Source organism: Phycodurus eques, chromosome 7 (assembly GCF_024500275.1).
Source record: "Phycodurus eques isolate BA_2022a chromosome 7, UOR_Pequ_1.1, whole genome shotgun sequence".
Taxonomy (NCBI): domain Eukaryota; kingdom Metazoa; phylum Chordata; class Actinopteri; order Syngnathiformes; family Syngnathidae; genus Phycodurus; species Phycodurus eques.
Genome location: NC_084531.1, coordinates 4,582,186 through 4,596,644, shown reverse-complemented (window position 1 = coordinate 4,596,644; position 14,459 = coordinate 4,582,186). Strand labels below are relative to the sequence as shown.

Below are 14,459 nucleotides of genomic sequence, written 5' to 3'. Positions count from 1 at the left end.
AAATAACATTTATTTTTTTCATAATAAGAGTGCTGATTGGTTATATTTGAAAATATATATCATGGTTAACAAACACTCACCGACCTTCATATGGTAACGTTTAGTCTGCAGCAGGCCTAAAATTAAGACATTTATCTCATACTTAGTAGCCTATTTTTCCTTCACTGAGATTTAGATTGAATCAAAACCACGTTACTTATATCACATGTTCACTTTTGCACACACAGACAAAAACTAGTGGTTAGCATGCCCGCCTCACGGATCTGAGGTTCTGGGTTCGAATCTCAGCTCCGGGCCTTCCTGTGTGGAGTTTGCATGTTTGGTGCTTGCTTGCATGTGAGTGTGAATGGTTGTTTGTCTAGATGTGCTCTGCAATTGACGGGCGACCACTCCAGCGTGTATCCTGACTCTTGTCCAACGTCAGCTGAGATAGGCTCCAGCTCACCTGTGACCCTAATGAGGGCACCGTGCGACAGGAAAGCGATGGACGGATGTTAATGAACAACTTGTATCAACTATCTGGACCATGTTTTTTTTTTTTTTTTTGTATGCAGTAATTGTTTAATCGATCAGAAACCGTGATGATGAAACAACAGAAAATTACTAGAAGGCATTGTCTGTTTTCCTTTCATATTATTTATTGATAAGATCCATTGAGCCATAATTTAATCTATTAATAATAGTACATCGCATCGTTTCCAGTAGATGTCCATAATGCGGCACACAAATCAAATATCATTACGGAAAGAGAAAAAGCTGTATAGATCATCTAGCAGAGGTATATTGTAGATTGTGAAAACACAACTGATACAAGTGCAAAGGAAGAGAAAATATCATAAAGACTTGGCTTCACATACAAATTAACGTTGCTTTTACATAATTCATTAGGTTCTTGCACAATCTAATGAGCGCCAAGCAGTACACCAAGGTTCCTCACACTTCAAACTACATCCACAGTAAAATCATAATAAATGATGTCAATCAGTCATTATTACTGTAAAGGTTGTATTTTTAATAAAGCTCTCAAAGTGGATCTCATTAGATTGTGCAGGTGCACTGCGACACCCGCCATTCCATAAATCCTTCATATACCCACTAAACGATACTGCACATCTGAGGTAAACGTAGCAGTGACTTCACCGCTTCCAATAGTAAACGAGTCGAGTCATTTCGCCTGTGGTTTTGAAGACAGTTATAGTTGCCGTCCCTTGGGCCACTTTTATGCAATGAGTGAACAAAGTGCACCGTGGGAGAGGAAATCACCAAACAATTACTACATTAGCTACACAGCTGACTGACATGTAAGTACTAGTCAATGAAGAAATGCTACTGTAATCTTGAGACCACTTTAGATGGCAGTAAGTTGGAAAGATGGAAAGTTGTGCAGTCCCCTAACATCTCCTTTCTGAGTGTGACTGTCCCCCGTGGCTCCAGCAAGTAAAATATATGCAGTTTTTTGACTGACATGTTAGCAAATAGAAGATGTCCATTTTTGATTAACAGTCGCATGAAGAGGAAACGACTCAACTGTCCTGCTCACATCTTCAAAACAATCGTAAACCTGAGGATAGTCTCAAGCGCTGCTTCTTAAGTGACATGCAATGATTCACTATGTCTTTTGAAATATTGACCCAACACTGCCAATGCAATAGTTGATCTAAATGTAGATAATAATCATGACATAACACCATTCTGTTTGTTAAAGGGCTCACTGGGATTAACAGGTGTGAACACATTTTGACAGGAAATGGTTGCATGGCTTATGTTAAAGGGAAGAATCTTTGCAATTAGATTCAAGTATAGCACTGAAAACTGTGCAGCTTGTTTTTAGCTTAATGTATGCGTGAACTGCATGGAAATACTTGATTTGTCACCATATTTATGAGAAATGAATGTGTGTAATAAAGCTTTCAACAAAGTGTTGATCATCTGCAAAGTATTGGGGAAACACGAACAATAAGAGCAGCATTAATACTCTGGGGAGCTTGATACTACGCAAGGTTTTTGAGGGGTCTCGCTGCTCCAGCTAATATTCCTCAACTCCACAATATGAAACATCTTGAATTATGAATGTAAAGGCTTATCCTTCAGATTTTAAACAGAATAACTCCCAATTTATTGATTTTTTTTTTTGTATTCGTTATTCTCATTAATCTGTACATCAATTTGTGATGCCAGTCAAGATTGGAAACCTTTGCTGGGAGCATTTTAATAAAGTGACACAATAGCATTAGGTACTTACAACAGTAGTCTCACTTTAAAAATCCCCTGCATACATAAGCATTATTTAAAATGCATCCTAACATTGCTACCAATTCAAGATAGACAGTTTGCCTATTGTGGCAGTTTTGGGAGCATTGACTTTCTTGATAGAGCCCACAGATTCTTGTGAGCAAGGATCAAGACAACAGATGACTAGATTGTCCAGTTACAGTAAATAGAGTTTGGGAATCAGAATTTACGCACACATAAACCTCACCATACAACGTAAATGTTTTAGACCACAATTACAACAATATTCATGAATGAAGCCTATGGTTTTATCATTTGACTATATGTGTAAGAGTACAAAATAAAAACAAAACATTACAATAGTTAATAATAAAAATCCAAAACAATAGTTCAATATAAACCAAACAAAAAAGTTCAAAAAGTGGTGTTTGGTGTTTATTTCTCTGTTGTAACAACACCTCTTTCTAATATCCTTAATACTGTTGGGAAAGCCAGTTTATTTTCCTTCAAATCAGCATAGGAGAGTGAAAATTTGGCACAATTTGCATTGCAACTCACGTTCTCAGTTTTGCTCCTCATCCAACAAATCCATGTTTCATTGGAAAGAGGAAATGCTTTTCAATGCTATACTGTAAAATATGAAGACAAGAAGTACAGTAGGTCCTCGCTTTTTTTACAGTGCAATCTTGCATGCAGTTTTTTTTACAGCATACAAACCCCGCATTGTATTCTGCGTCCTGATTGGCTACGGTACTGGAGACCAAATTTGAATCCATCTCCTCCGTGCCGCGTCTCCTGCACAGCGCAGGTTGCGTTCGACTTGCTAAATTGAAATTAGTGTTCGATTGCGAGCAGTGTGACTCTAAAGTGCCTCCTGTTTGCAAGTCTTCTCCCAGACATAACCAACAATGTCGACGAAACATGCCGCACCGACAAGGGCACCTGCGGTCGCACCCAAAAGGCAAAGGGAGTTGCTAACTATCGCAGAAAAAGTGAGACTTCTGGACATGATAAAGGAATGTAGAAGTTACGCGGCTGTAGGGTGCCATTTCCGAATCAATGAATCTTCGGTGCGTTACATTAAAAAGGAGGAAAGTAACATAAGGACGACAGCAGAAATAAGTTTTAATAAGCAAGCAAAAAGGGTTGTAACCGTCTACAACAAGACCATCGTAAGGATGGAATCAGCTTTATCGTTGTGGATTAGTGACAGCAGAAAAAGAGAACATTTCGCTAGATGCAAACGTTATCCGCACAGAAGCTAAAACGCTTCATGAAAGCTTTGCTGACAGCGAGGAGGAGGATGATGTGGAGCCCAGGCCATCGACGAGTGCTGCTGCTCACCCAGTAGGTCCAGTAAGCTCATTTAATGCCCGCAAGGGCTGGTTTGACAAATTTCAGAAACGCTTTGGACTTAAGTGTTTTCTCTGCACGGAGACGTCGCCTCTGCGGATACCGCTGGAGCTGCGCGAGAATGGGACCCATTGATGTTGCGTTCGTTACAGTTCTTAAATATAATCGAAGGTTGCGTGTCTCTTTCTAAGAATCTTCTCGCCCAGAAGAAAAAAGAGCGGCAACAACTACCTATAATTATGTTCTTCTCTCGGGAAAAGACAGTGGTAAAGGATGCTACAGCGGTGCGGCGTCAGGACAACGAGGGACGGTCAGAGGAAGCATGAAATATGCGAGAGTCACAATTAAGAATTTCTTATGTTTCCAACCTCATAAGGTGTTCATTAAAATAAAATTTGTTATTTCTAAAAATTGGCATCATTTTTTTTTTTCTTAAACTCATGTTTGGGCCTTAAAACAGGTTTTGACCTTTGTATCGTGATCCAATAATATTAACAATAATAATAATAATAATAAGTAAAACAACAACAATAATAATAATAATGTACTTATTTTTCTTCCAAAGGTTTGAACTTTGAGCGTGTTTAAACAAGAGAGAAATGTGAGAAAATGTTAATGGTGAGGTTTACAACCGTAAAACAGTATAATTGTAAAAAATTCAGTTTGCTACTTCACGGATTTCACCTATCGTGGGTTGTTTTTGGAACGTAGTGAAAACTGTACTGCTATGACAGAAATACTCTAAATACAAAATTCCGAACTTTTTGTTGTATATCAAGTAAAATGAGCAACTCACTCAGTTTTCTGTACTTCTCATCACAGACGCCTAACCATTAAATGGGACATGTTACAGGCACATGAAGGTAATATGATGTTACCAGAAAGGTCCTGACTAAAACCCTGAACAGGGTGAGCTACACTAAAAAGCTTATTCATTATTTAGTGGTTTTCTGCATTCGCATCCTTCCGTAATTTATAGATTGATAGATCCTGTTAGGATAGCTGTCGTCCAGTACTTCGTCACCTTGGTTCAGCTGGTTAAATATGGCTTGTTCAAGCTGGGAGCAAGCCTCCTCTCGCCTCCTTCCGCGGGTACTTCGACACAGCAGGAGATACAATTTAAGCAGGGAAAGGAGCGGCAATCAGGTCAAGTGCGCCGACTGGTCCGTCAGATTGTCAAAGTCATCCTCCTCTGCTCTCACTGGCTCAGCAGCTGCAGAGGAGTGCTGCGAATGGCTGGAGCAAGACAAGGGGGAGGAGTAGCTCTGTGTGTCGTCCTCGTCCTGCGCCATCACTGCCATTCGGCCCGGCTTCTCCTTTCTCTGTAACTCTTCTTCGTGTGTCCTCCTCCTCCTCCTCCTCCTGGCTTTCCTCTGCTCCTCGACGGTCCACATGCTCTCGTCTTCGTCCTCCTTCCCTTGCGCCTCCCTGTCAAAGTCCAGCAGCTCCTCCATCATCTCCTCTATCTCCAGCTCACCGTCCAGTTCCTCCTCCACCTCGGAGCGCAGGTCTCCCATGCTTTCAGTCCTGTTGGTGTCGTCGGTCTCCTCGTCTTCACCGATGCCTCGCAGCCTCTCGGGGGGCTCGCTGGCCTGACTCTCCCCAAACTCCAGGATGGTGGGCAGATTGCCCTGCTTAGGACAGCGCTTCCTCAGGCTGACCAGGAAAGGTTGTGGCAAGGAGAAGATGTCCACATTGTTGCCCAGGTCGATCCACGTCACACTTGGGAAACTGTTAGGATCCTAAAGGAAAAAAAACACATTTACTTCTCACCTTTTTTTCCCCCCACTGTAAAATTTGATCACTGCTAAACAATTGTCTGTCCAAATCAGCGCAATCTTCCACGCTACACATTTAAATCGTCTGAAAGAGACTTAACAATCGCCTTCATTTACTAATCTGTTTGTTAGCTTCTTCTTCTTCTTTGAAAGTAAACTCTGAAATTTAAATCTACATAAGACTCATGAAAAGCTATTAAAACCCAATTTAAACTGGTGAAATTGCGTTAAAAAAACAAAAAAAACAATATTTTTTGCAATTCGGAATTCCATATTCTTCTTAAAAAGGGCATAAGTAGTAGTTATTCCTTTGAGTTGAAGCAGTGAAGTTATTAAATGTAGGGTTACATATATAAATGAGCTTGGTACAGTGCGATGATCATCCCTGTCTTTCAACATCAGCGCAGAAAGATTGTTAATATGATTCTAGCACAAATAATCACAGGAGATTCATGTCAATGCCATGAAGACCAAATATGAAAACAGAAAAGTGACCTTCAGGGCATCAGTCAGCTCTTTCAGAATAGTCCTGGTCAGCCGGTTTCCATTCATTGCCAGCGTCTCCAGGTGAGGCAGGGCAGCCAGAGTGGGCAGGAGCAGGAGGAAGGCCTCATCGGTCAGCTCGGTGAACCCCAGCTCCAAGCTAACCACTGTGGAAGCGTGGTGCTCGAGGTGCGCACACAGACGCTCCATATCGCGAGCTACCAGAGGGATACCGGACAGATCCAATGCCCCGCTGGGTGGAGGTGTGGACAGCACCGCCTTCAGACTAGAAACGGACGCATGATGTGAGTAGTTGTTTGTCCCCACACAATAAAACAAGATTATGTAGCTAATGTAAAAAAAAAAAAAAAAAAAACAAGAATAATAATTATATGGAAGGCATCTCTACAACTCAAGACTAATCACAGCTAGAGTGTAGATTCTCTCACAATTTATTCCCTGTAAAGAAATCAGATTTGCTCTATTGTTTATGTTTTCTTGATAAAAGTATTAGTCAGTGTGTTACACCGCTGCAAACTACAAACACAATAATAAAGTTCAACAGCTGTTGAACTAAAACCTCACTGACAGCCTTAATTAAAAACTGACCTGGAGAGATTTTTCATGAAGGTCTGAGTGTGCAGGCGTACCTAATAAGTGTCCACTGAGTGTGAAAGAAAATCTGTGAGTAATAGCGGGAATCTCTGGCAGTAGGCCTACAAAAAAAAAAAAAAAAAAAAAAAAAAAAAAAAAAACTCCCGTCTGAGATAAACTGTCTATATGGCTAGCTCTGAGCTCGGTTGATAATGGAAACAATACATTTGTTTATTAAACATATAGCTGAGCAGCGCTGTGGGGACATGCAGACACTTTGAAACCAAGGGCATTGAGGGCTTAAGACACTGAAGTTTGCAGATGAAAAATGGCTTTTGAGAATGGACAGACAAATATTTACATTTATGATTGTTGTATATGGAAGAAAGCTGAATTTTGAGCAGACAGCTAAGTTCGTTGTTGTTATTTTGGTGTGGTTACGGCTGACAGCGGCCCATCCTGCGTGCATTAAAGAGCTTGTTGATCGACCGCCATCCTCCTTTCAACGCTAATAAAATACATTGTGGTTTTAGCAGCCACTGTGACTGAAATGCGTTAAGTTCATCCCGCAGCGGCAGGTCTGATGACAGCTCTGTGAAAATGAATCCTCGCTGTGACTGGTTGAAAAATGTGCAATCCAATATTTGTCAGTTAACAGCTCAAGAAAAGAGTTTGGTTTAGTGAAATCCTTTTTTAATGCAATGTAATAAAATACATATGTCATTGGATGACTGTTTAATGTAAATCAGAGCTGGGCAACTGAAATGATGGAGGAGTTTTTTCCATCAACACTACCAGGGGGCCACATAGGACCTTGCACTTCCTAACCAGGCAAAAATGCCATTTAAAAAATGGTCAAAATGTGTGCATAACTGTCTGTTTTTTAATTTAACCAATGTACTTCACATTATCTTAATATGCATATTTCATGCACAAATGCATGAATAAAAGATCCACTCTTCAACAACAAAGGGCTTGAAGCAATCAAAAAACAACCACATAGGAAACTACTGTGATCTTTCTTCTTGGGGCTCTCTTACATAAAAATTACTATTCAAAGTTGGCACAAACCTGCAGAACAGCATACCAACAGGTACAAAAAACTCATTTTGTGTATTTTTTTCACAAAAATCAACACATCCAAAATTTTAATATTCCTCCTATTCCTCCTCCTATTATTTAATATTAATTTAATATAGTTTCTCCTGCATGTAATTTAAAATCCCCAAATTATCAGTTTGCAGAACAGGGCAGGTTACTCTGCTTTGTTGAAGGAGCCCAGGTGCATCCCCGCTGCCCTGCCGCTTGTCCAAGCCACGATACGCATTTGCAACACAATTAACGGAATCAAATATGTACATGTTTTTGGAGGACACCATTTTTACTAACTCCTCTTGCACTTTAAATGAACTGTCAATGGTTCTTTTGAAGAAGAAGAAAAAAATCGCTGTTGTGTAATACGCGGCACGGTGGACGATTGGTTAGAGCGTCAGCCTCACAGTTCTGAGGACCCGGGTTCAATGCCCGGGCCCGCCTGTGTGGAGTTTGCATGTTCTCCCCGTGCCTGCGTGGGTTTTCTCCGGGCACTCCGGTTTCCTCCCACATCCCAAAAACATGCATTTATTGGAGACTCTAAATTGCCCGTAGGCATGACTGTGAGTGCGAATGGTTGTTTGTTTCTATGTGCCCTGCTATTGGCTGGCAACCAGTTCAGGTTGTACCCCGCCTCCTGCCCGATGATAGCTGGGATAGGCTCCAGCACGCCGGTGACCCTAGTGAGGAGAAGCGGCTCAGAAAATGGATGGATGGATGTTGTGTACTTATGATTTGAGCGCTTGTCAGCTTCATTATACTCATTAACTTCAGTTACCAACATCAAAATCATCTTTATTTGCCAAGTATGTAAAAGAAAAACAAAAAAACAAGGAATTTCTCTCCGGTAGTTGGAGATGCTCGAGTACGACAACAGACAGCCACTGTGACAAAAATATACTGGTCGTTTAGGACACAAAAACACATGACGCAGCGTAATTGAGCAATATAAGGTTAAGTAATTGAGCAATATAAGGTTACTAATCATCTGATAATGCTGATACAATGACAATGATGGTACTATTAGAATTTAAAACAGGGGTTGAAACAGGGTTTATAGTCCCCCCCACACAAAAAAAAAGACAAAAAAAAAAGTGTGTGGGGGAGAAAACATTTTTTTTTTTTTTTTTTTTTTTAAAATAATAACCATGCGGCCACTCAGTGTGTGGGCGCAGGTCACGTGCAGTTGCCCATCCTGATGTAAGTTTATACATTTACAGGGCAGGTGATCACTTTCTTTCTTATACATTTAAAATACATGTAGTTCTTACTTTGGTTCCAGAGTCAATTTGGTCTTTAGAATTATTATAAACATGTAGAAAATGGAGTGAAAAGTATTCCTAGATCGTCACAAGTTGATTTAATTGTAAAGCACAGTACTATAGTTTTCCGTTCAAAATACCTGTAACTTAAAAGTTTTGTGCCCTGACGTACAGTTTATGCAATCACTGTGATCACTTATACTAAACACATGCAGACAATAAAACGGAAGCAATCTCAGGTTGTTCTTAATGTTTTGTAAAAGTAGAGTTCAGCATCTTTCAAGATTTTCTGAATGTATCACCAACCTCATTTGTTATTCATTGTTATGTATATTAATTATGCTCTGATTTTACTGACTTTATATTAGTGTGACCTCCTCCACACACGCGCACACACACACACACGATCAATAAGTCTGGTCAACAAACAGCTTCTTCAGTCATTTCAGTGAATAAAGCAAATAATGTTTCCGTAAAGTCTTTTTATTTTATTTTATTGGAGCCTTATTCACTCTCACAAGTCTCTTACGCGTTGCTGTTTGTGAAGCCATAGTGTGACAAAATACATCCACAATTAGGATGTTTTTCCACAAATACACACCCCTAGACTCACAAATGTGTCTAGTAACATTCACAAGTAGGCGATAATATTATGAAAAACATTCATGTTTTCTATTTCTAGATTTGTAACAGAAAAAAATCCACTACTGTCAGATTATTATAGCCTTTTAACCAAGGATCTTCACATGCGCTTAAAATGCAAGCCCCTCTCGGTATGCTCAAGCAACGTCTAAATCCATAGGAATTTACACCTTAGTGACTGGTAAAGCATTTCTGCAAATCTTGAATAATAATCCCTGTTGGTGTGGGAAAGAAAATAAAATCTTTATAAATCTTCACTTCACTTTCTACAGTTCTGCTGTCAGTATCAATCAACTTTTCTTGCACATGAAACAGAGGTAATGGATTTACTCTAAGCAGCAGCCGCAGGAGACGTGTCGTACGATGCATCATTTTTTTCATTTATTTGATATGGACATTGCCATGCGATTGACTGGCGACCGGTTCAGGGTGTACCCCGCCTCCTGCCAGAAGATAGCTGGGATAGCAGCCCGCCACCCTTGTGAGGATAAGCGGTAAAGGAAATGGATGGATGGATGATATGGACATCATTGGACCAACCAGATGCACTGCTTGAAAAGACACTATCTGGATGTGTATCTGTAATGGGATGTATCAAATAAAAGTGCGTGCAATGTTTTGTAAGCGTGCAGCCAGTAATTTCTAACCAACCCCCTGTTGAGGTGGCCCAAACGGGTCACCTCACAAAAATGATATGGGTGTGTGAACTCTGTATATCCTAGATGTAGACCCCCATACCCAACACCGAAGTAATATCATGGAAAAGTTCATTTATTTCCAGATTTATTTCCATAATTTCCAAAAAGTTAAACTTTCATACATTATCGATTCAGGGCCCACAATTTAAACAATTTCAGGTATTTATTTGTTTATTTTTACATAATTTGGGTTTCAAACTCATAAAACCCACAAAATAGGGTCACATTAAATCAATTAAAAGATGGTACTTTCAAAAAGATATGTTAATCTTCAATACTTGGTTGGGACTTGGTTGGTTGGTTCACTGCCTCGATGCGCCGTGGCACTGACGCAATCAGCCTGTGGCATTGCCCGGGAGTTATGGAAGCCCAAATTTCCTTGATGCTTGCTGTCAGTTCTTCTTTGTTTTTGGGTCTGGTGCCCCTCCTTTTCCTCTTGATACCCTTTAGATTCTCAATGGGGTTTAGATTCGGTGAGTTGGCTGGCCAGTCAAGCACTGTGATGGCATGGGCATCAAACCAGGTTTTGGTCCTTCTGGCAGTATGGGGAGGGGCCAGGTCCTTCTGGAATATGAAATCTGCATTTCCATGCAGATCCTCAGCAGAGGGAATCATGAAGTCCTCTAAAAAATTCTGGTAGATTGTTGCAGTGACCTTGGATTTACGAAAGTAGTTTACCAACACCTGCACTGTACATGGCACCCCAAATCATGACAGACTGTGGATATTTCACACTGGATCTCAAGCAGCTTGGGTTCTGTTCTTCACCAGTCTTTCTCCAAACCCTTGGACCTTGATTCTCAAATGAAAGGTACACTTTACTTTAATCGGAATAGAGGACCTCAGACCACTGGCCAACAGTCCAGTCCTTCTCATTGGCCCAGTTGAGACGCTTCCTACGTTGACTCAGGCTCAGAAGTGTCTTGACCCAAGGAACCCGACAGTTGTAGCCCATCTCCCGGATGCGTCTGAATGTCGTGGTTTTTGAAGCTGTGACTCCCGCCTCATTCCACTTTTTCTGGATCTGTGCTAGATTCTTCTCTGTTTGATAATCCGCTGAAGGCCACGGTCATCTATTTTGTAGGTGCATCTTCTCCTGCCACATTTTGCCCTTCCACTAAACTTTCCATTGATATGCTTGGACACATCACTCTGTGAACAGCCAGCCTCCTTCGCTATGAACTTTTTTGGCTTACCCATCCTATGGAGGGTATCAATGATGGTCTTCTGGCCAGTTGTCAAGTCTGCAGTCTTCTCCGTATCGAACGCAACTGAGACAACTAAACCAAACTGAAGCAATTTAATGACACCTGGGGAAACCTGTTCAGGTGCTTTGAGTTTCGGGGATGGTTGGTGTGTGACACTCAGATTAAAACATTTATGGCCTGCAAAATTTGGGATGATTTCATCACAGTATTCAAATTTTTTGCGTTCCTGATTTAGTGGGTTTTATGAGCTGGAAGCCCAAATTATGTCAAAATAAACAAATAAATACTTGACATTGTTTAAAGTGTGAGCCCAGAATCTGCAATTTACATAAATTATACATAAAGATTGGCACGAAATAAATTTTAACATATGTACCTTATCAAACTGTCATGCAGCTCAACTTGAGCTCAACCATTTAATTTCAAATGAGAAAACAAATTTGGGTAGTTAAAAATAATGCTAATGATTGGGGGGGGGGGGGGGGGGGGGTTTAGGTCACGAGATGCCACCAATCTTTGTCAACTCTGGGCCTGTGAAGCCCTTTGATACAAATACACTTGATTTGACATCAAACAGACAGCTTTTCCCATTTATTAATCATTCTTTCGTATCATGCGCTATGTCCTAAACTTTTATCGAGCAATATAGTCGGAAAAAAAAACTACTTGTAAACCTCAAATGTTTAGGTATAAATGCTTGCACTAAAATATCTCGTTGAGTACGTGTGACTTTTGGCCAGGTTGCTGCAATGATAAAACATTGACATTCTACTGCAAAATGGGTCACGCTTTTTTACTTCTGGCTTTAAAATCAACATAATTAAGATTTTAAATGAAATAAAACCGGTTAATTTTTTAAATTGCCAAACTGTCTTTAAATTCACTGCAAGTGTGTCTGTCTGCTGGAGCGAGCCTGAGATGTTCTGCCCTTCTCTCTTCATTAACATGACAAGATGACAATTTAATGTCAGTAAACAGCAAGGCAAAGCTTTATAATTACAAAACTTTCTATAGGTTTCATGAAAGGTGCTATATCACATAAATAAGCATTATGCTAGCATAGATACCTGATGAGGGTTGTCTGACACGACCAAGCCCCCCTCCAAACCATTCCCTCACCCCGTTTTTTTGGGTGCGATTAGGAAACGTTGGTCCAGTAGCCAAGTAATATTTTCAGTGGTGCAACAATCTTTTGTGTAGTATTGTGATTAATTGATTGCACAAACATTCCTTCTTACCTGTGGTCTGAGTCGCAGTATACCAGCATACATTTACACATGATACGGCACAAAATTAAATACTTGAGGTCCTAAACTAGCCCAATAAGTCTCAAGACTCATGAAACGAAAATAGAATAAAAGATACAAATAAAATATAGTAACATCCATCCATCAATTTTCTACCGCTTATCCGAGGTCGGGTCGCGGGGGCAGTAGCTTTAGCAGGGATGCCCAGACTTCCCCCTCCCCAGCCACTTCATCCAGCTCTTCTGGGGGGATCCCGAGGCGTTCCCAGGCCAGCCGAAAGACATAGTCTCTCCAGCGGCTCCTCTCGATGTGGAGGAGCAGCGACTCTACTCTGAGATCCTCCCGGATGACCGAGCTTCTCACCCTATCTCTAAGGGATACACCCTGCGGAGGAAACTCATTTTGGCCGCTTGTATCCGGGATCTTGTTCTTTCGGTCACGACCCACAGCTCGTGACCATAGGTGAGGGTAGGAACGTAGATCGACCGGCAAATTGAGAGCTTCACCTTTCGGCTTAGCTCCTTCTTCACCACAACGGACCGATACAAAGTCTGTGTCACTGCAGACGCTGCACCGATTCTCCTGTCGAGCTCCCGTTCCATTCTTCCCTCACTCGTGAACAAGACCCCAAGATACTTGAACTCCTCCACTTGGGGCAGGATCTCATCCCCGACCTGGAGAGGGCACGCCACCCTTTTCCGACTGAGGACCGTGGTCTCAGATTTGGAGGTGCTGATTCTCATCCCAGCCGCTTCACATTCGGCTGCGAACTGCTCCAGTGAGAGTTGGAGATCACGGCTTGATGAAGCCAACAGAACCACATCATCTGCAAAAAGCAGAGATGCAATACTGAGGCCACCAAACCGGACCTCCTCTATGCCTCGGCTGCGCCTTGAAATTCTGTCCATAAAAGGTATGAACAGAATCGGTGACAAAGGTATTGTAACAAGGAATGCTTATCCCCAGTTGTGAGCGTTTGCAAAGATGATTTGATTGCTATTGGTCTTATTGTTGCAAAAACCACTTGTACATGGCATAAATTTATCTTTACTCTCTAAATCTTACTCTTTCTTTAAATTACAAGAGTAATATCAATCTACAATATCACCAATTATCGTCAAATATTTGTCTTGCCTGTGGCGAGAGGGTTGTTTTTAAAAGACTGTAAATATCTTGAGAAGTTAAATATACTCACTAGTTCTCGGTACGGCTTTAGAAAAATAAAAACATTTATGGGAATTTTAGACTTTATCGATAAAGTTAATGATGCTATTGATCAAGCGCTCTTTGGAGTGGGTGTCTTTTTGGACTTGTCAAAGACCTTTGATACCATTGACTTGAATATTTTACTGGGGAAACTACATCATTACGGTGTCAGAGGATTGGCTCTCAAAAGATTTAACAGTTCTTAACTTTCTAGACAACAGCATGTCGATATTCTGGAACACCAATCTCAAAAAATGGATGTCAAGTATGGGGTGCCCCAAGGTTCAATATGGGGACCTTTGCTCTTCATCCTTTATATTAATCCATCCATATTCCGTAACCACTTATGCCACGCATTACTGTGAATTCATCTAAATTACAGCATAAAATCATATTTGCTGACAATGTATTTGTCCCACAACAATTTATACGAGCTTACTCAACGTTGAACTGAAAAAAGTGAATAATTGGTTTAAATGTAATAAATTAGCTCCCAAGATAAACAAGACAATTTTTTATTTTATTCCACTCCAACAAAAAACTGTGGATCACATCTGTCTCACGATATATGACAAGAGTAGAGCCTAGAAAATTCTTGGGGGTCCTCCTAGACCAGGGGTCGGCAACCCAAAATGTTGAAAGAGCCATATTCGACCAAAAAAAA

General features: G+C 40.7%; 1 protein-coding gene across 4 annotated transcripts in view; it reads right to left on the bottom strand.

Moving 5' to 3' along the window:
* Positions 1–653: 653 nt before the first annotated feature.
* Positions 654–14,459, bottom strand: part of lrrc75a (leucine rich repeat containing 75A) — a 45,482-nt gene continuing 31,676 nt past the window's right edge. For all 4 annotated transcript variants that reach the window (XM_061681036.1, XM_061681037.1, XM_061681035.1 and 1 more), the window contains 2 exons: positions 5,859–6,132; positions 654–5,327 (listed from right to left, as the gene is read on the bottom strand). In XM_061681036.1, coding sequence (XP_061537020.1) covers positions 4,728–5,327; positions 5,859–6,132 — 874 coding nt within the window. In that variant the 3' untranslated portion in view covers positions 654–4,727. The remainder of the gene's footprint in view (positions 5,328–5,858; positions 6,133–14,459) is intronic.